Source organism: Gymnogyps californianus, chromosome 20, assembly GCF_018139145.2.
Source record: "Gymnogyps californianus isolate 813 chromosome 20, ASM1813914v2, whole genome shotgun sequence".
Classification (NCBI taxonomy): Eukaryota; Metazoa; Chordata; class Aves; order Accipitriformes; family Cathartidae; genus Gymnogyps; species Gymnogyps californianus.
The window spans coordinates 6,359,021-6,379,059 of NC_059490.1; the positions used below are offsets into that span (position 1 = coordinate 6,359,021).

The window sequence follows — 20,039 nt, forward strand, 5'->3', positions numbered from 1 at the left end:
ATCAATGTTTACAAATTCTCTGGTGTATATTCTCTCTTGTGGCTGGAACGCGGGTGCTGGGGCTCCGCTGGGGCCGCACCGACCCCCGCTCCAGCGCTGCGCTCCGGCCTGAGCAGGCAGCGGGGGGGGAGGCGGGGCGGCGGTACGAGATGAGCCGTGAGCGCTTCCCAAACCCTCAGCTGCCGCCTACGAGCCCGTTCCCGGCGCGACCGGCCGCCGCGGCCCGCTCTGCCGCCGGTGGGGCTCCGGGCGCGGTGGGGCCCCGCCCGCCGCCCGGCTCCGCCCCGCGCATTGCCGCCGCCGCCGCAGCAATCTTGTCCCATCCGCGCCACCGTCCGCGCGGCCGGCGGGGGTGAGAGGTCATAGCTGCGTCCCCGGAAGCAGCGGGAGGCGGCGGCGGCGGAGGAGGCGGGTGTCCGGGCAGCGGCACCGGCAGCGGCCTCCCCCCCCACCCCCTCCGGCCCCCTCCCCGTAGCCCCCGTCAGGGCAAGAGGATGGTGCAGAGCCCGCCCGCACGGCAGCCCCGCCGTCTCTGAGCCCCGCCGCTGCCTCCGGGCCTCGACCCGCCCGGCCCGGGGGCCTCTTCCCCACTTCGGGCGCCGGTAAGATGGGGACGGGGGTGGCTCTGGCTGACGGGGCCCGCGGGCCTCCCGTGCCGGGCGCGGAGGATCACCGGCCCTCGTCAGCTTGGCGGGCCCGGGCGCGGTGGCGTTCGTTCTCCTCCGCCCCGGGGCGGGGGTGCGGGGGGGGTGTCCTGGCGGTGTGCGGCGGGGGCACCTCCGGGCCTCGACGTGGAGATCCCGCTGGCGGGTCGGTGGGCAGGAGCGGGGCGTTGGGTTGCTCCGGTGGCGGTTGTATAACGGTGGAAGACGCCGTGCGAGCCGCTGACGGGAGCGGCTGCCGGAACCTCGGCCCCGTCGCCGGGGGTGGAGCGGGTGAGCTGGGCGCATCGCTCCTCTGCCGCCGACCTCCGCAGAGCTTTGTTTCCAGGTAGTTTGTGTTCAGAGCTGCATGGCAGTGTGATAAACGGGTGTGATTGAGCTTGGCTGACATATTTTAGCGTGAGTTTTACCTTATTATTTACTTTAAAAAAAATTTTTTTAAAAGGTTGTTAGCTTGAACTTTGTATGTGTGGCATCATACCGGGAAAAAATAGTAAGAAAGAGTAATTCCAGTAGCACTAAAAATATTTCCTTTTCAAAATAGTTTTGGAATAGTGATTCCTTCATTGTTTTTTTGCTGTTCACTGCATATCTATATTTTATGCTCTTTCACTTTTTTGATTTAACTTGTCTAAAGATGTCATGATGTTTTTAATAATAAAATTTCTGGTGCATCATGCCTAGAACATGGCTGCTAGATACCGAACGTTAAATTTGAACCGTGTATCATAATCACAGTTATGGACACCCTGGGAAACGTTTCTGCCTGACAATGGAAAGAACAGATTACAGCACAGCTTTTTCCCCCCCCCCCCCCCCTTTCCCTTTGTTTGCTTTTTAAGGGCTTGTCTTCTCTGGGGAAATTTATTTGCATGATTAGCTCTAGCGGTATAATTATACGAGTAAATTTGCCCTGTTAGACAAACCTTGAGTCTAGATAAGAATTCATTAAGGATTACTCTCCACATCCTCATCGAACTTCTGAGAAGTTTTGCAATTGGAAGTATGTCATGGAATGAAAGCCTGTCGTGGCTGGGCCTGTCTTTTGGGGTAAATGATGATTGCGTTTTTATAAACGGTCATAGGAAAATACATACTAATCCTTTGGCTTCTAGGTTGGACATACGAAACGGTTCTAGGTTCATCTAGTGAGCTACTGCCACTTCCATCTACCTGCTTTTCCTCTGGTCTCTGGGAGTAAACCGATGGCTGCAATCCAATTTCTGGTCAGCAGGTGTCCGCAGGACAGGGGATAACTTTTGTAGGCAGACCGAGCAGAGATAATATTGAATTGTGCCCGTGAGACTGAATGTTCTTTGACCCTAGATTTAGTCCCATCAAAGAGGATTAAGACCTTGGTAGCTTTGTTACCTCTCTGATTTGAGGAGTGGCTCAGGGCCGGTGGAATGTGATTCTTCTTTCCCACTTGAAAGACAAGAACTTGAAATGCCGCCTGATAATACAAAATACACACTGTGCTCTGTCAGCGGAGGGGAGCATCTGAGGGCACGAACAAACAGACCTCGGTGTCCTTTGTGTGAGCCGGATGCATCCGGCTAGAGACAGGAGACTGGCACGTCCATCACCCCTGGACGGATGGCGTACCACAGGAGTGCAGCTCCCTCCTTAAACACTCCCTGACAGAGTGCCTGCAGGTCTGTTAGCTGTCATCATCCTTATTTTTTTTATTAAATAGCATAACATTTTTTATAGAAATGAAGCTGTTTTGTCAAATAAGCCCTAAACTAAGTATTAATGAAACTTGTTGGTGTCAGAATTTTGTTGCTTTTCCCAAATCTCCCCTTGCCAAAAGCATGTCTGTGTTGGGAGTTTCTTTTTTTTTTTTTTTTTTTTTTTTTTTTTTTTTTTTTAAGAGAAGACTGTTCTGACCTGTGAATAAAGCTGGTTCCCAGGACTCAGAACTCCTGGGTTTTGTTTTGGAAGAAAACTTGCGTGTGTCCTGGCATGTTGGGTTTTGTTAATTATCTATCTGTAGAATGGAGACTGTACTTACCTACGTGAGTTTGGGCTAAGAAATTAAAGTGCTATTTCTTTTGACCAGTGGACGTGACGTGTACAGACATGGTAATATTACTGCCCTACCCTTGATATTTCAGATGTTGCCAAAGTCCCTTATTTCAGTTGGTTTTGCTATTTGTATTTTCTCCTTCACTAGTGGCCACTGGCTGGTTTCCTGCTTCACTTACACAACCAGTGTTACCTTCTTTCTAGATCCAGAACTCTTAATTTTGCCATTCCCACCAAAGCTGCTGCTTCCTCAACTTGTCAGTCATTTTCTGCTTGTGATTCAAGCTGTGTATCTGTCTGCGTCTCTGTCTCCTTACAGTTGTCATTACAAGCAACAGTTCTCGTTACAAACGGTCTGAAGAGCTTTTTTCCTGGCATTTTTCTGTACTTACACTGCTGAATTCTGTACCGCATTCCTTAATGGGTAAGCCTGAATGAAGTCAACGATTAACCTTCTTAAATTGGTCACTAAACCAGTTTCTGATTATTAAACTGTTACTGAGACTTCTCATACTTCTTGAGTAAAGCCTTTCTGTGAACTGCATTTGTTTGGCCGTTGTCAGTACGGTATACGCAGAATTTGATTTCTCGTGGAACTTTGACAGATCCTATAAAACTGAATCATTTTATTTTTGCCTTCCTCTCCCAGGTTCTCATGCTAAGCAGCAGTAACCAGAATAGCATTTTTTAATACAACTTCAAAGTCCTTGAGTCTAATGTTGTATGCTTTATTGTAGTCCGTGTGATTTAGATTATGATAAGTCATGTTGTAAGTCATGACTTTGACTTGTAAAAGTTGGAAGGTTTTAAAAATGCCCAAGCCAGAACTCTTGCATATGAAATTGTACTCTTTCCCATGGCACAGGCTCACTTGGCCAACAGAGCTGCCTTTTTACAGTTTGGCAGCAAAATGTCTATTTTCAACAAGAGGTTAGGTTTACTTTTATTTTACAGCTGGATATATTTTAAATTGTGTTTTTCGCTTTTAACAAAAGTCAGAATTGGGGTTCATTGAACCAGTGAAAAAAGGCTTTCCTCGTGTCATTTATATTTCCTGGCTTATAACTTTTCTACCCTTTTCTGGTTCTTCATTTTTTTTAAAACTCTTAGCATTTAAAAAAAGTATTTGGAACTTGTTTGCATTTGTCTGTTTCTGCATAAATTTTTCTTTAAGTGGTAAATTAAAATCAACTTTGCTGTCCCAGGAGCATCAGCTGACACACTGTTCAAGTGCTTGTGTTAAATCCACCACAGACATTTTGAACTACAACACGCATTTGTTGCGAAGGGCCGTTAAGTATCTGGAAACGTTGCATACACAGGTTGAGTAACGTTTGATCCACATATTTTCCTTTTTATTTTTTAACTCATCTATTTTTTATTATAAGTTTTCTGTCTTTAACAAGAGTTATAGTCAGGTACTTGGGTGTTTGAAATTCAGCATCAATTTGATCCTTAAAATTTACTATAACTCTGACCAAGTTACTTCCCTTGCTTGGCTTTGTTTTATGGGTAGAACGGAAATGTTTACTGTTTATGTAGCTCCTGGGGATGTTGAAATGCTTAATTATGCTTTGAAAAGTGTTTTGAAAGGTGAAAAGAAACATTTCATGCAAGTATGAAGCATTTTGCTTCGGTCTGTTCTTGCAAGTCCCCGGGCGCTCAGGCTTTCGTTAATAATCTGCTTCCTGACTGACTCCCTTATCAGAATAAGGCGAGGAAAGAATCTCCTTTTCAACAGCTGATGTTCTTGCTCTCGTTCTGTGCTGGACAGTGTCTTCTGTCTGTGCTCTCTGCATGTGCAAAGGGCCAGGCCATTTTCCTGCCACGCTTTCTGCTTCCAGGCTCTAGGAAAATGTTTTTTTATCAGTAAGCATATTTATAGGATAAAATAGCTCAGAAAGCTGTGATGAGCCGCTGACTGGTTTGAGCCGATTCCCTGTTATCTCCCGCTTGGGTGCTTTCTCCTGGAGCAGTCTTGGGGCAGATGATGTGTTTTTGCACATCTGGCTGCTGATCTTTTGGTTATATTTGGTTGCAGTGGATTGAAGGATCCTAGGTGATGTTTTCATCAACTTTCTTCCTCCACAAGTCTTGATTACTTCTCTTCCTCTACTTTGTGAAGACTGATGGCATTTACTATGAATCTGTTGACTTTGTTTTAATTTTTTAACGCTGAAGGACAGGAGAAGGGGAAGAGGATCAGCTGGACAGAAAAAGTGCTCTGCTCTGGAGGATTCCCCTCCCTTCATTCCTCTAGGAGTCAGCCCTGCCTGCCCTTCTGCTGCTGACAGAGGTTTTAGGCTGTACAATTTCATCCCGCAGGGTCTTGCTATGCTTCCTAAAAAGATGAACTGAAACAGCTGCAGATACTGGCACCTCTTTTTTCCCCCAGATATCAGTATGGTAAAGTAAGTCTTCCTGTAAAATTGGTAGGAAACCCCTCTTTTCCTCCCAACTGCTTGTTTTATGATAAGAATATTATGTTGTGAAATTCTAACGAAGACTTAAGAAAAAAAAAAAAATCTTGATTAGCCTTCCCCAATTTCTGAAAGAAACTGACTGTAAAAGCTCTTGATAGTTTATGTAGTAGAAATTAATAGTTCATTTCAGGGCATAAAAGGGCAGCCTTCTGGTGAGTTTAGAAGCTTCTGTTTAATTTTAATTTTTATCCTGTTTTCTTTCCCTTAAGAAAAGGAGAGGGGGATAATAATTGCTGCTGCTCTGAGAACCAGCAGAGGCTTTATTTTCAGTTGTAAGATCAGCTGAGGTTACTTTTGCTAGTTCTGTTCGATAGGCTGGTGATATTAGGTTAGATATTCTTATTAATTAGTCTTTATAAAGCTTTAACAGAGCATTTTGAATATTTTGAACTTTAATAGGCAACTTCACAGTTAACACAAGTGTGATCTATTTTGCTTTACTGTTTTAGTGTTTTAGGTGTTAGACATCAAGCTCGGTTTGAAGAGAAGAAAACCAAATTAAAGGTATTTTTGGTACCTGCTACTGTTTACTGTTCTTAAACGAGAGGCACTTTAGTTTGCGATCGACACCGTTTCTTTGTTTGCATGTTATTTATGGATGGTTTGCTAGGAAAATCACAGTTTGGTTGATTTGCGTTTATCAGTTTTTCTGGCAGGCAACATTATTTTCATTCAAAGTAGTTAACCCTGATGTGACCCATTTCCTAACCGCCATTGTAGCACTAGTAATGGGGCATCTTTGAAAACATAATTGATTTATAAATAAACTGAACTGCACAGTTAAGATTAAACGCTATTATGTGCAATAAGATGTTCAGGCTTAGAAAACATGTGAGGTCTTAACGGAGTGCTGTTGGGATGGATTAGCGCTGGCCTGCTGCCCTTCTCTTCCACCCACAGTTTTCTTCCTTAAGATATTTCAGTGGTGTTTTTTTATTATTTGAACCCCTCCAAATGTTTTTCTCCTCTAGACTGGCTATCTTACATGCACAACAAGAAGGGGAGATATTTGTAAGGAAATGACATGATTTTAAGCTTTCCAGTGGAAAGATGGTAGTTGGCATTATGGCAAGATACGTGTAAAAATCGTCAGACGTTTACTTTGATCTCTTTAAAATTTATGTTTGGGGTTTTTTTGGCAACTGCAATTTTACTTTTAATAGTTGCTTTAGTACAGTAGGTGTTTTTTTAAATTGTTATTACGAATTCAGTTCCTTTGATATTAAGCCCCGAAATGGGAATTTAATACTTCTGCTATGACTTATTTCGTTGACTTTTTGGTCTTTGCAATAGACTTCAAGATTTTCCTTATTTGTAATTTATTCTTCAAAAACTCATAGGTCTATTTCAGACATTATCTTTTCTATACTCTTTCATATACAAATAAGGAGGAATTTAAAATGTTACTTCTTTGAGGTTGCTGTATATAGTCTTGAGCTATACTGGAGGAAGACTCCCCAAACTGTAGAACAAGTGACTGTTTCTTCGCTTTTTAGACGGCTACCCAATTCTATGTTTGCCTGGGACTGACACGTTAACTGTTGTGTATTTCCATCCTTTACCATTTTTTATCTTTTTAACTGTATAACAGAATTTCCGGGGTTCGTAGGGCCTGATTTAAGAGCACAATATCTCTCCAGTGCTTGTCGAGTGTTTCCTGAGGAGTACCGTCAGCTGTAACTCTGCCTGAACGTGGCATTTGGTCTTGATGTAATACACCTCAATACCGAGCAATTACTTTGGAGTTGGTGGCCAATGTTCCAGGCTGGCAGTTCTCATTCTTCCCGTTGCGCTTGAGCTACTTGTTAGGCTGACTGTGGAGATTTTTATTGCACAAGTATTAAAAGGCTTAGCCGGAGTGGAGAGAGGCAGGCAGCAGTTATTAGAGCCGCTTTCTAAATTATTTATTTAGCTAAAAAGTGAAATCTGATCTTGCTTTCCTGACCTGCCAGGAGGTAATAGCATTCAGTTTCTTTTTTTAACTGTGTGAAAAAGAAATAAAAGTTTAAATGATATTCTTTAGGTTATTCATTTACACAGAGGAAGTTGTTAGTTATAACTAGAGCTAGTAGAAGAATAGCATTTGTGTTGTGTTTCTAAGAGGTCCTAACAGAGAGGAGGAGTTTTAAGTGTGTGGACCATTAACCGAACCCCTAAAATCTAGTGGGAATATACATTTTGATTTACATGCACTGATCTGTTTCACAAGTTCTTTGATAATTAGTGTTATTTAAGCACTTTTTTTCATAAAAAACTGGTAGTTATTGAGGCAGCAATGTGGAAGCATTCTTCTTCTGGTTTGCACTAACCGTGTCCAATTGCTATTTTCATGTCAGCTCTAGTATTGAAATCCACAGTTGTTCCCTTTTCTCTCACAAATGCTCAAAAGGCATATTGCACTTCGGAAATTGCAGCTTATAGCATTTTCTAATTGCTTTCAAAGCCGTTGAGTTATGAGAGCATATTAAGCAACCGGCACTTAAAAGCTGGTGATCTCTTACATAAAAATATTAGCCCAAATATTTTTATATGTATGCTTTTCAGTGCATCCAGTTTTATGGCTGATTTTAGACCCTGTGGTAAACAAGCATGCTAATGGAGCTGTTGGAAGCCCCTTTAAAAAGGAATCACAGTACTGTATATGCTGTGGGTGACATTCAGCTTTGATTAAATGCTGTAATAAAGCCTGCATCTGTGTTGTTATTTTCAAAAGGAAATTCAGAAGGGAACACTGAATACAACTCTGCTTTTGGTTTATCTTTTGATCTTTTTCCATCTCAACATGTGTCTCCAATGTTTCTAGATGAAGCGTTTGGGATTTTTAACTAGGGCTCATTTCAGAAATTTGCTGCCAGTGACAAGATAGGAGGCAGAATGTACAGAAGCGTGGATCGTACCCAGCATGATCCTTACCAACACCAGCTCTCCCTTTCCCTCTCACTCTTGCCGCCTTCTGACACCTTCACTGGCCTGTTTGGCCATAGCACAGCTGGTCTTGGACAAGGATAGAAGTTCTGGTAAGGTGCACATTCATCATCACCTTTTCTTTCCTCTCCTCCCCATCCTTTCTCTGCACTGTGCTTTTCACTCTCAGACATACTCTGTATTTTTGTGAAGAGATGTTTGCAGTACCCAGTCATTCTTGCTAATAAAAACCTGCTGGCTTTCCTGGTCTTTGCAGAGTGGATGAAAATTGGTTGATGGTGCAAAATAGTAAACCCAGGACGTGATGTTGTGCTCTGGAGCGAGCACTGTTTCAGCAGATTTCACTGAGGAGAGCAAGTAGGTGTGTGGGGAGGAGATGGGGAAAGTCAGCATGCACAACTCAGTGTTGTGTTATTGCCACAGGACCTCCGGTCTTTTCTCAGTGAGTTGGATTTTCCCCTCTCTGGGGCAGTTTTGCAGGTTTTGTCAATATTCCTTCTGTTAAGAGTAACTGAAGCATTTCTGCCAGTAAAATCTTGAGTATGCACAAGAACGTTGTGATCATTGCACGTTGTGGGATCTGAAAAAGACTTTGTCTGAAAGCTTGTCCTTTTCCCTTCTCTTGCTTTCTTTTAAATCAATAGATCAGATCAAAGATTGCTCTCTCCGTTGCCCTCTTTCTCAAAACCTGTCCCTCTCATCCTCAGACTTACCACTCTTCAGCCGTGCTACATCTGGATTGTAAATGAGGTGTGCTTCCAATAAGAGTCAATGAGAATCACCCAGACCTGCAGGGAGCAGAGTCCGTGACTTAATTAAATGTTAGCAGATCTGTATGAATGTTCAAATATTAACCATTGCAGTGCTGAATTCTTTAGATGCTAGTCCTGAAGTTTGCCTTTTCCTATGAATTTTGGGGATAAGTAACACATTGCTAGGAACAGTTACTGCCTTTCTAGTTTAGTTGGGGTTAAAAGCCTTTTCAGCTAGCATTTTAGGTAAGACAAAGATAAGAGCTGTGCTTGAAGTTCCTTCCTTGCGGAGCTTCTGAAGTTAGACACCACAAGGCTGCCCTTTAACACTGGACTGTGTGCTTTCCGTTGTGCGTGGAGATGGGGAAGCTGATACAGTAAACTTGGTTTGGGTCTTTCTGCTCTGCAAATGGAAAGAAAATTCAGAAGGAGAATCAGACAAAATATTATATTTTGAACAAAAATTAATGATGCAGTACATTTCCACAGCATGTGTAAGGTCCTCTCTTTGTTTACAGACTCTAGCAAAAGTTCTCTAGGTCCCGCAAGAATCAAATAAAGAAAGGAGTCTTCCAGCCTCCACCCTAATGCAGTTGTTAGGTGTTTCTGACCACAGGATTCTTGATGCAGAAGCCTAAAATGACGTAGGCTGCTTCTCAGATTCCATTTTGAAGGTAGAGACATCTGGGGCTAGGGATGGGGTAAAGGGGGATCTTTAAGGCTTCAGCCTCAGTTTTGAAAGTATATGCAAGGATGTACAAAGTTTGATCTGTGGGCTGCATTACAACTCCATCCACAGTGTTATTTGATGAATTCAAGTCTTACTGGAATTAAAGTGTAGCAGTGTATATCCTGCCTAGATGTGTGGGGAAAGAAAAGAACTGGTTTTATTGCTTATCAGCGATATATGGCTGAGCTAGAAGTTGTCCTCATTTCTTAAAATCTGTTCCCAGCTGGCAGTTTCAGGCGCTGAGAAGGTGATGTCGAGCATGTTTTGATCTGTACTTTATTTAAGGCATACTGACTCTGTGTTCAATGAACAGTAGAGAGTCATATAATTGAATCTCATTTTAGTATATCTCATTTTTTGTTGTCAAACTTGTCTTATATGATCTACCAACCCCTACCCTGTAACACACACAGCCCAGTCACTCTGTTGTAATATTCTTTGTTTTCAGGTGAACAATCAGAATAATGTTCAACATAAACCTGTTGGAGAACCTGAAGGTTTACATCAGCAGTCGACCTCCGCTGGTGGTCTTTATGATCAGTGTAAGCGCTATGGCAATAGCTTTTCTGACACTGGGTTATTTCTTCAAAATCAAGGAGATCAAGTCACCAGAAATGACAGAGGTAGGTACAAAAAGTTCCTGAGCTAAACAGCGGGCATACTAATTTGAAAAACGTGCCCAAAGCTAATGAGTTGGGTTTTTTCCCCCCAAGAACCCTCTCATGGGAGTGCGCAGAGTCTTATGGGAGATTGTCTTCATTATACTTGCCTCTAATTTCATAAGGAAAGAGGCTATTGGTATGAATGTTTGAATAGTCTTGTTTTATTTTGAGGATGAGGCCAAATCATCTGACATGGATCGTCCGTGCTATGGCTAGAAGCCTTTCTTTTTCTTACTCTGTTGTGTCAGCTAGCTTGTTTGTGAAACTTCTTATCTAGTAGTACTGTTCTGTAATGAGGGAAACCTTGCTGGAAACCGCCCATACCAGGAGTGCGGTGAGAACAGACCAAGTTAGTATATTCCTTTTGTAGTTTAAAGGAGGATATTCTGCCGCTGCGCTGAGCAGCGGTCAGGCGGTGGCTGGGATTGAACACATCTAACTTTGGTAAACAACTTGCTCCGTTGTTGAGATAGCCATGGTGGTATTTGTGCTTGCTTTGTGAGCCGTGTAATTTTTGTTAAATGGCTTGGAACTGCGGGCGGGATGGTGCGTATCAAGGTCTGCACTGCTCTAGAGAAGTGGCAGCCAACAGTTGACTTGCTAATCTGGTTGAAATCTTGACATTTGTTTTAAGGACTGGAATACTTTCCTCCTGAGGTTTAATGATTTGGACTTCTGTATATCTGAGAATGAAACCTTAAAGCATCTCATCAATGATACCACAACTCCAGAAAGTACCGTGACTAGTGGGCAGGCGAGATCTTCTACACAGTCTCCACAGACTCTGGAGGACTCTGGTCCAATAAACATCTCTGTGACAATCACGTTGACGCTGGACCCACTCAGACCATTTGGCGGATATTCTCGCAATGTCACACATCTAAGTTCCACAATTTTTGGACACCAAATTGGACTCTCAGGTATACCAGGCTTGACCTTTATAAATTTGAATGATAACTATATAATCAAATAAAAATTGTTCAGCTTATTATTGGTGAGATAAATCTTTTGCTTAGAACATATATGTGTTTCCAGACTTCTTGTGAGTATATTCCTATATAGAGCCCTTCACTTGTTTGCTAGAAAAACTTTTCCCTGCATTCAGGATGGAAAAGAACCTGCAGGTTTGGCAAGATCAGGCTTTGCAGTTTTAAATGATTAACCTAATGACAATGGAAAGTAATTTTTAAGCCAACGAAATTCCAAGCAGCAAAAGCTTCTACAGTGACTATCTTCAATTCTGTCTTGATACATCTTCAAGTCCGCAACTCACATTTTAAAGGCATTAATGTGTATACATTAGAGATCAAGTAGCACGTTGTCTAAAAAAAAATAGAGTTTATCTAAAATGCATACATGACTAAGCTTTAATATTGCAAACAGCAATAAATAAGATGGTTACAATTTCTGTAGTTTGAAGAGACTGATCTGCTATGAGGCTGCCCTGCCAGTAAGTTTTGACAGGAGACTGTAGAAAATTAGTAGAAATGGATAATAGAACCTCGTTGAATTTTAGCTTTTAGCCAGGTTTGCATTTTATAATAATGCCTGAAGGTGTCTTGAACCTCAGAGACCTGTGAAGAGACATTTGCCATAGCTGTAAATCTGTATTACTGTATTTTGTGTTGTTGTTAGTTACTCTTTTAAGAGCTATCAAATGCAAGTTCCATTTCCAGTAGCCTGGATTTATTTTCAGCATGAATATATCCACATGGAGTTAACGTACACTACTTAATCTGCAGTTCAATATCTGCTGGCACCTTTTTGTCGACACGAATATCTCCAATTTGAAAAGTAAGCGTCAGAAAAATCAACTGTGGAACAAAGTCTTTGGGAGGAGAAAGGCTAAAGAACTGTGATTTTACTTTCTAATAAAGTTCTCTGAACACGCATGAATGCACTTACAAATAGTGAGTTTTTCATTTCTGAAAGGAGCCTAATGACCCCACTTCTGGCGGCAGGAGAGATTAGAAAGACCAGCAGCTGGGGTTTTTGTAGTTTGTTTTGTTTTTTAACTTTCTTTTTGCTCTCTGTTGATAGTAAAGATCCTGGATGACTTCAAAGGTACAGATTCAGGGTGATGGTTGCTGCCTTAGTCGTTTTGGTTGTTGTCCTTATCCTAGTGATTGTTGCTCAGATACTTTTGTGAACGAAAACCAGCTTTCCTTCTCTCTTTCTCAAAGGCAGAGAATCCCATGAGGAGATAAATATTACATTCACCCTGCCGGCTGCCTGGAATTCAGATGACTGCGTTCTTCACGGCCACTGCGAGCAGGTTGTGTTCACAACCTGCATGACTGTGACAGCAGCCAGCAATGTATTTCCTGTCACAGTGTAAGTGCATTTTAAACACTCCTTCATAGACTGATTACTGGGTGTTTAATTCCTCAGCTGATTCTCTGGGGTTGTTACTTCCTGATGAACGTTATTGTTGACTGTGGAAATTATGTACCTGCCTGCCTTCCCCCACAGTAAAAACCCTGTCTTGAGTCTCGAGACTCTAGCTCTCTTTTTAGCAACACTAGATTTTTCTGTGGATGTTTTGAGCTATAGCCCCTACCTGCCTTTCAACGTGCTACCTGTGATTTAAACTTCACTAGGAACAAAAGAATCCATGAATATTTACGAAAGATACCCTGTAATTTAGTTTCACTACCTTGTGTGAGAGCTAAGACTTGACACTAAGGTTCTTATCCTCTTCCCTGCTGAGAGATCACCGTAAGCCGAATGCTGCTTTGCTACCGTACCCCAGCAGGTACAGACCTTTCATCAAAATAGTTTCCCTTTGTCTTCTCTAGACTCTCTGACACTATTCAGTGTACCCTAGAGAACCACCAGATAGATTCACATGACTGTGTGAAGCCTTATGAAAACAGTGTTTTTCTAATTAAGCTGTGGGATATTGACATACTGGAACAACATGCAGTTAAATTCTACTCTTAGTATAGGAATCATACGGTTTTTATACACCCTTTTGGTTAAGCTTTGTTTTTATTGTTGTTTTGGAAGGCCCAAAATAAAGCCGTGTTTTATGCTGCTGTTGAGAAGACTGGGCTTGACTCAGTTCTAAAAGTTAGCCTTACTGAACATGGAGAATGGCAATTGGGGTGCTAATTATTTGTGTTTTTCTGCAGTCAGCCACCACATTGTGTTCCTGAAACATACAGCAATGCTACGCTTTGGTACAAGATCTTTACCACAGCAAGAGACTCTAATACAAAATATGCACAAGATTATAACCCTTTCTGGTGTTACAAAGGAGCAATCGGAAAAGTGTATCATGCTTTAAATCCCAAACTAACTGTTATAGTTCCAGATGTAAGTGCCGTGGTGTTTTTATATGTTGAATAAATGCTTAGCTCTGGTTTAATTGAATGTGGTTCTGTTCATGTCCTAAAATAGTCATATTCAGTGCTGGCTTATTATGTAGTGCCAGGGCTGAGACAGAGTTGGATTGCTTTACCCCTGGTGGGCTTGATGGTCTTCATGTAATCTCCATGTGCCTCGCAGCTTTTAATAACTAACATTTATATTTTGAAATCATTTGACAAAAGACACTGCCAGTACATGGGAAGAGATCTCTAGTACGGACTTTTAACATGAGGACCGTTTTGGCTCTTTATGTGCCACAATTAGGAATCGCTTTCATTACTATGCCAGCTGCGTAAAGGGGGGGAAAGCTGATTCATGAAGTAATTTCTGTGCTGATGTGATAATTATTGCTTTAATATAAAATGCCAACTATTGGTGCATTGTCAGTAAATGGTTTTAATTTTCTCTGCAGGATGATCGCTCTCTAATAAACCTGCATCTCATGCATACCAGTTACTTTCTTTTTGTGATGGTGATTACAATGTTCTGCTATGCAGTTATTAAAGGCAGACCAAGCAAACTGAGGCAAAGCAATACAGAATTCTGCTCTGAAAAGGTGAGTCTGTGTAATAACAAAATATTGACTCCGATAAGAAAATAGAAAACCTCCTTTTTTACATAGTACAGACTGGTTTTTCTTATCTCCAGAGATGTAGATTTAATTCCCTTTCAAAGAGACATGGGTGTTTCATTGTGGACAGTACAGACGGGTGCTACAAAATACATATATGTGCTTTGTAGATCCTCAGAGTTAGATTTCTCTCTTACAGAAGTGGATTATTGCACTTCAGTAAGTGCTGTAATGCAACTCTTCTGCCATAATTCTGATGTTACTTGCACTGTTTTGTATGAAGCATTGAATAGATGGCATTGAGTAGTTTTATTTATCTTTTATCGCAACGGACTGAAAACTTTGAATAAAACGTGATACATAATTCTAATGGTTGTTAATCAGAATTAAATTAAAACAACGACAAAGCTATTGAAACAGTCATTATTCAATACCGCATTGGAGACCTGCACTTTGCTTGAAGGATTAAATGTGAATATATTCAGTTGTGAAGTAGGAAGCTAATGTTGGCACCTTTTGATCTTAGTGATATTTTGTAGTATAAGCTGGTTTTGTTTTTTTGGTTTTGGTTTGTTTGGGGTTTTTTTTTAATTGATAATGCTAAGTACAGAACACCTTCAGACTTACTTTGATTTCCTTTCCAAGTTAGACTCTTCAAGGTTCTTTGAAAAGGCAAGGACAGATATGCCAGCTGCATGGAGATAAGTAATATCACTGTTACGGGATTAAGAATTTGACTTTAATTAAATGTTTTCTTTTTCTTTTGTTTAGGTTGCTTTGTCAGAAGCATAATCCATCCTCTCCTTTGACTGAGAATGACTGAGAACCGTAATCATTGCCTGCTGAACCCAGAATGGGTCTTAACACTCTGTGAATACATTATCTTGCAATGTTGGTTTATTCCAACCAAAGACATTTCAAGTGCCTGTAATTGATTTGTACATATTTATAAAAGTATATTCAGAATAGGTCAGATGATGCACTTGTTCCGCATTGTAGTGCGGCCGGAAACTTTCAGTCTTTACCTGTGGACATAGCCGAATGTTTGTGTAGATATGTTTAGTGATATGGCTACATATAGTCAGAGCAAGATATTTTTGTCTAGCTGCATCTGGGCAGGTTAAGATGCCTTTGCAAGTGTCTCAAACAAACCAACAGATCTTTGTTTTTTGCCCAATGATATGTACAGTGTGTTTGAAACAGTATGCACCTTTGATATAATACTGCATTTCCAAAGCCACCAATCTACTACATGAATTAAATGTGTATTTGTGTGGCCTAATACTTTCTTCCATTTGCTCCTTGCTTGCAAGAAAAGATATCAACATTTTAGATTTTTTTTGAAAAAAGAAATACATATTCACATTTTAATAGTGCTGTATTTAGGACGAACTTGTGCTTTTATTCATAGTAAAAAAATTAAGAAGTGAAGTCCCATTTTAAAATGTTTCTTATTGAAAAGTGATAAGTAGTTTGATTTTTTGATTTTTCCTCCTCCCCCCCCCCCATTTGGCTTGCTGAATGCCAGAGAACCAGTCAGCACAGAGACTATCTGGAAAGCTTTCCACTTGGCCTCCCATCCGCAGCCCTCAAGCCAGGATTGTGCGTCTCTGCTGCAGAGCAGCTTTCTTTAAACTTTTTTTTCTAGAAAGTGAAACTTAATAAAAAGATGTATTGTATTAACAGTCTGTTGGGGCTCCGCACAGCCTTGGGCAAGTGCAAATAATTGAAAGGAAAAGAAATCCCGTAGTCTGGTATAGAGCTTCACTTTGGGACTCTCCATCCATCTCTGAAGGGCAGCTGAAAATGACACTTTTATTAGCTTTGTCCCATTTCCATTTAAGGCTGTCCACTCAGGGGAAGATGACAAGGAGAGGACTAGGGCTGTGGTGATTAAGGTCAAAGAAACCACACAGTAAAACACCTACTGTTCTCTGTGTCCGTTCTTAAATCAGAGGTTTTATTCTCTGCATTTCTCCCTTTCCCATTCTGGCTTTTGCTGTTTCTTTCTGGCTTCTTACTGAGTAGCCTCCTTAATTTTCAGGAGTCAGGGTTTTCCTGCAGACATTTCCACCACTGCTTTTAAAAATCTCACTGGTTGCCTTAATTGACCTTTCATCTTGTCTTTCAGCTTTCTTGTCAGGTAGTGTAACTGTAGGTCTGCATACATACACATAAGCTTTTTTTTTTTTTTTCCTCCTTTCGCTCTAAACTACACAAAAGAGGAAACCCAAGTCAAAATCTCACAGTCTCAATTATGCTGGCATAAGATTCTTAGTTTATTCGCTATAGACACTATTGGATGGTACCCTGCTGGTCTGTAGGTATGGGACTTCAGTAAGTTCACGAATCTTCAGAGCGTTTGAAGCAAAATAGTCACACACTTCTTCAGAATGTGTTTCCTTTATAGGATTTCAGTTACTTAAGTGGTGTTAACTAACATGCGTTTTTCTCCGGGGATGTTAAGGCAAAGCTTTAGAGACGGCCTAGTTTGAAGTCTAGGGATAAAATGAAGCTTCCAGTTCTTCTCCTGATGCTGCTATGGGCTAATACTGCTTCACTGAAATGAGTCAGTGAAGTCAGAACAGGTAGACGGCTTCTCATGAAAACTGTCCGAGCTGTTCCTAATGCACGCATACCCAGCCTTCTGCATTAATACTGACTTCTAGAGTTGCCTACGAGGGTGGCTGGATCTGGGGACCAAAGGCAGGGATAGGAAATGGATTGGGGTGGTGGTGCAAATTCCGGAAATACCTAGAAAACACTCAGCATAACGTGACTCCTTTAAAAAAGCAAAGCCAAGTCCTTTCTGTTTCAGCAAATTAAAAATTAAACTCCAAATGTTCTAACTGGAATTTGATCTGTTGGGGAAAAACAATTTTTTTTTTTTTGTAATCTGGTTTTGCTATTTGGTGATTAGAGGAGCCTGCTTTGCAATTTGTCACCCACTGTATTGAAGTACCCAGAAATACTAAGATTCAACCCACAAACGCAAAAGGGAAATGTTAAAGAGTTGTGTTTTTTGGCCTTTAGTTTATCCCTTTGCACCCCTGTATTGCAGCGGAGAGGTAAGGGTGTCCATCATGTTGAAATGCTGTAATACTGAGGAATATTGGATTGCTCCTAGGCGCGATGTACAAAAGTTAAATGCAGCCAAACAGAAGAGTAAAAACTTAATATTAAAGTTCAGATCATATTGATCTTTCCTTTTTTGTTTTCTTTTTCTTTTTAACTATGACTTGAATCAGTTTTGATTCTATTTGTACGTGTTTTCTTGTTCTTAGAAAGCTGCCATTTTCTTTTGCATTTTTCTTTGGCATTACATAGAAAATCTGAGCCTTGGTTTTCAACCCTCTGCAGGTGATTGTAGGGTTAAGATGGCTTTTTTGTTTTGTTTTGTTCTTACATTTCACTTGTCTTGTTGCATGATGGTTAATAGCTGATTTGGAAATGACATTTCTCTCCTAGATTAATTTTGTGTTTGTAAGATGTGCATATTGCTTTGCAGAATAAAAACGATTAAGTTTATTTTGGTGTCTTTATTTCTACTGCCCAGGTGCTGTAGAGGTTTCATAAATCACCTATATTATACGGAGCATCGGAGGAAATTAGTAGTGAAAGGCTGCAGTAGATGGGAATTTCAGACCCTTTGTGTACCTATTGTGCAGTGAGCACCTTACGTAGACTTTTTTTCTTTATGTATTATGGTGTAGGGAATGTAGCTGGTGCCCATCGTGAGAAATGCAGAATTTGTGACCTAGACCCATCTCCCCTCTTGCTGTTCCTTGATGATGATCATGCCTTCCACTGCCTCCTCGCTACAAGTGCTGTGTAACTTACTCAGCTGAACCAAGACCAGATGCTGAGTGTTTCAAAGTGCTTGCAGGTGGCTGGAGATGGCTGGAGGACGTGTACGGATGGCTGTTGAAATCAAGATAATGTAATTTGTTCAATTCTAGCTCCAGTGACTGTGTAGCTGGAACAAGTTGCATCTGCATGTTTTCGGTGCTTGAGAGAGTAGGAACAACATCCTTCATTTTGCTCTTGGAAGCTTGTTAAAAGCTAGGCACTGTGTATTTGACAAGTGCAAGAAGGCCAGCCTGTCTTGCTTCTGTGAAAAACACTTCAAAGCATCCAAACGGTGCCTCTTCAAATCCGGTGGCGAACGAGAGCATTGTTTAAAAGCAAATCTGTGACACTTTTATAATTTTTACTGGGGAGAGGGACTGAGATAGTAGAAAAAAGTGATTGTAATAGAATTTTTTTTTTTGCAAATCCCGTTGGTATGGCTCTAGGAGACCTGGCTAGTTCTGAAATGCCTGCCCTGAATGAGCATTAGTGCCCTGTGTTCGCGTGGTCTCAACTTTGAGTGAGTCTGTCACTACTTTAGTTAGCAAAGCAGTCGTCTTTGGCCTCCACTGAATTCTGTCCCTCAGCCAGCAAAGAGGAAGAGAAAGGCAGTCGGACACGTATTCACTTGTTTTCTGTTAAACAAACTCTCTTTCATAACTCGAGCAGCCACTATTTGGCAAGTGCACAGCTTTGTTCAATGAGTTTTATAGAAGTGCAACTTCCTTGAAGAAAATCCTGTTTTTATAGCTCTTACTGCATAGAGTTACACTTGAGTAAACTTATAGGAGGATCTACGGTGAGTTCCCACTGGGGAGAAAGTACTTGGCAAATCAATGTTATTGAATTCATTTTGTTCTAAAGTAAAGGTGAGCAACCTGCTGCCTGGAATATTTCCCAAGTCTCTTACGTAGGGAAAGTCTTGCTGTAATTTAGTGCCATAGCCTTAAGTCAGGTTGTTACAAGGCTCCCTCCTGGCTCTTGATAGTATGAGCAGCTTCAAACTAGGTGTTTGAAGCAGGTGGTACAATGCAGGGGAGAAGGCTGTTTTGCTGGTATTTCCAGGTGCTGGAAGGGTGGGGTGAGCAGAAAGGATTCATTGATTCATTTGATAACACTGTAATCAGGCTGTTTGCTCATAACGATGATGTTTGTTAACAAACTAAAATAAGGGCAATGAAAAATTATGTAAAGCTTGCTCATCTGGAAAAAATGCATGCGCTGTGTTTGCAATCATTACATCTAATGTTAGCAGGCTGCTACAGATTGGGATGAGAAGTACCATCTGCCATCAGCGATGGCATTTCTTTAATTGGGTGCTTTGTGCCAAATATTTTGGTATTACGTGAAAGTATTGCTGAAAACTAGGAACAGCATCTGTCTTCTCGCAGCAGCACCTTCTTTCTGCAAGCAAATTGCTTTAGCCTTTTTAAAATAGAAAGTTTCAATGAAATGTTGTTCTCAAAAGTTCGTATGAATGAGTATGCTGGCAGCTGCTGAAATTTGGATTGTAAATTCTCCTTTTCTGCTCCCTCCAGCAGTAATCAAAACTTTGCTAGTGATGAATTGCCTGGCAGAGTGAGAAAATAAATCTGTAGCTAACGGTAGAAACCCACGTTTCTGTTAAACTCTCGTGACTTGTTTGTCTGCTGTTAACCAGCTAACTCGGTGACTTTCAAACTTTTGATTTCCGAGTCCCACAACTGCCCTGGAAGATCCCTGAGGAGTTGCACACACAAAGGTTCCTTTGGGGCACCGGTTAACTGGGTATCCTTTCTGTTTGCTTTTGCCAACTTTTCAGGTGTAGCCTGGGGACTGACCTTGAGGTGTCTGTTAACCTCGGGCTGAAAACCACTCGGCTAAATAAACAGCAGCAATGCTGAGAAGCAAGGTGCGAGCTTGCTGGATTTGGATCTTCCTTCAGCACTGATGCTAAGCAGTGTCCCTGTCCCTCAGCGCACTGCACCAGCTCTCACGAGATCTGGGTTCCTTGCTGTGCCTCGAC

The 20,039-nt window shown here is 41.4% G+C and overlaps 1 protein-coding gene across 2 annotated transcripts; it reads left to right on the plus strand.

Annotated features, from left to right (window-relative positions):
• Nucleotides 1–456: 456 nt before the first annotated feature.
• Nucleotides 457–17,713, plus strand: TMEM248 (transmembrane protein 248). Of its 2 annotated transcripts, none has more exons than XM_050909105.1 (7): nt 457–602; nt 10,029–10,203; nt 10,877–11,162; nt 12,426–12,576; nt 13,377–13,560; nt 14,027–14,170; nt 14,957–17,713. In XM_050909105.1, the coding sequence occupies exons 2-7, from the start codon at nt 10,045–10,047 to the stop codon at nt 14,975–14,977; spliced, it is 945 nt and encodes a 314-aa protein (XP_050765062.1). In that variant the 5' UTR covers nt 457–602; nt 10,029–10,044; the 3' UTR covers nt 14,978–17,713. The 2 variants fall into 2 exon arrangements, with proteins under 2 accessions (XP_050765062.1, XP_050765063.1); XM_050909106.1 differs by lacking the exon at nt 457–602 and adding an exon at nt 968–990.
• The last annotated feature ends 2,326 nt before the right edge of the window (nt 17,714–20,039 follow it).

Coding starts and splice junctions, on each gene's coding strand:
- TMEM248 (XM_050909105.1), top strand. CDS start 10,045: ATGTTCAACATAAACCTGTTGGAGAACCTGAAGGTTTACATCAGCAGT. Junction 11,163..12,425: donor ACACCAAATTGGACTCTCAG/GTATACCAGGCT, acceptor TCTTTCTCAAAG/GCAGAGAATCCCATGAGGAG. Junction 14,171..14,956: donor CAGAATTCTGCTCTGAAAAG/GTGAGTCTGTGT, acceptor TCTTTTGTTTAG/GTTGCTTTGTCAGAAGCATA.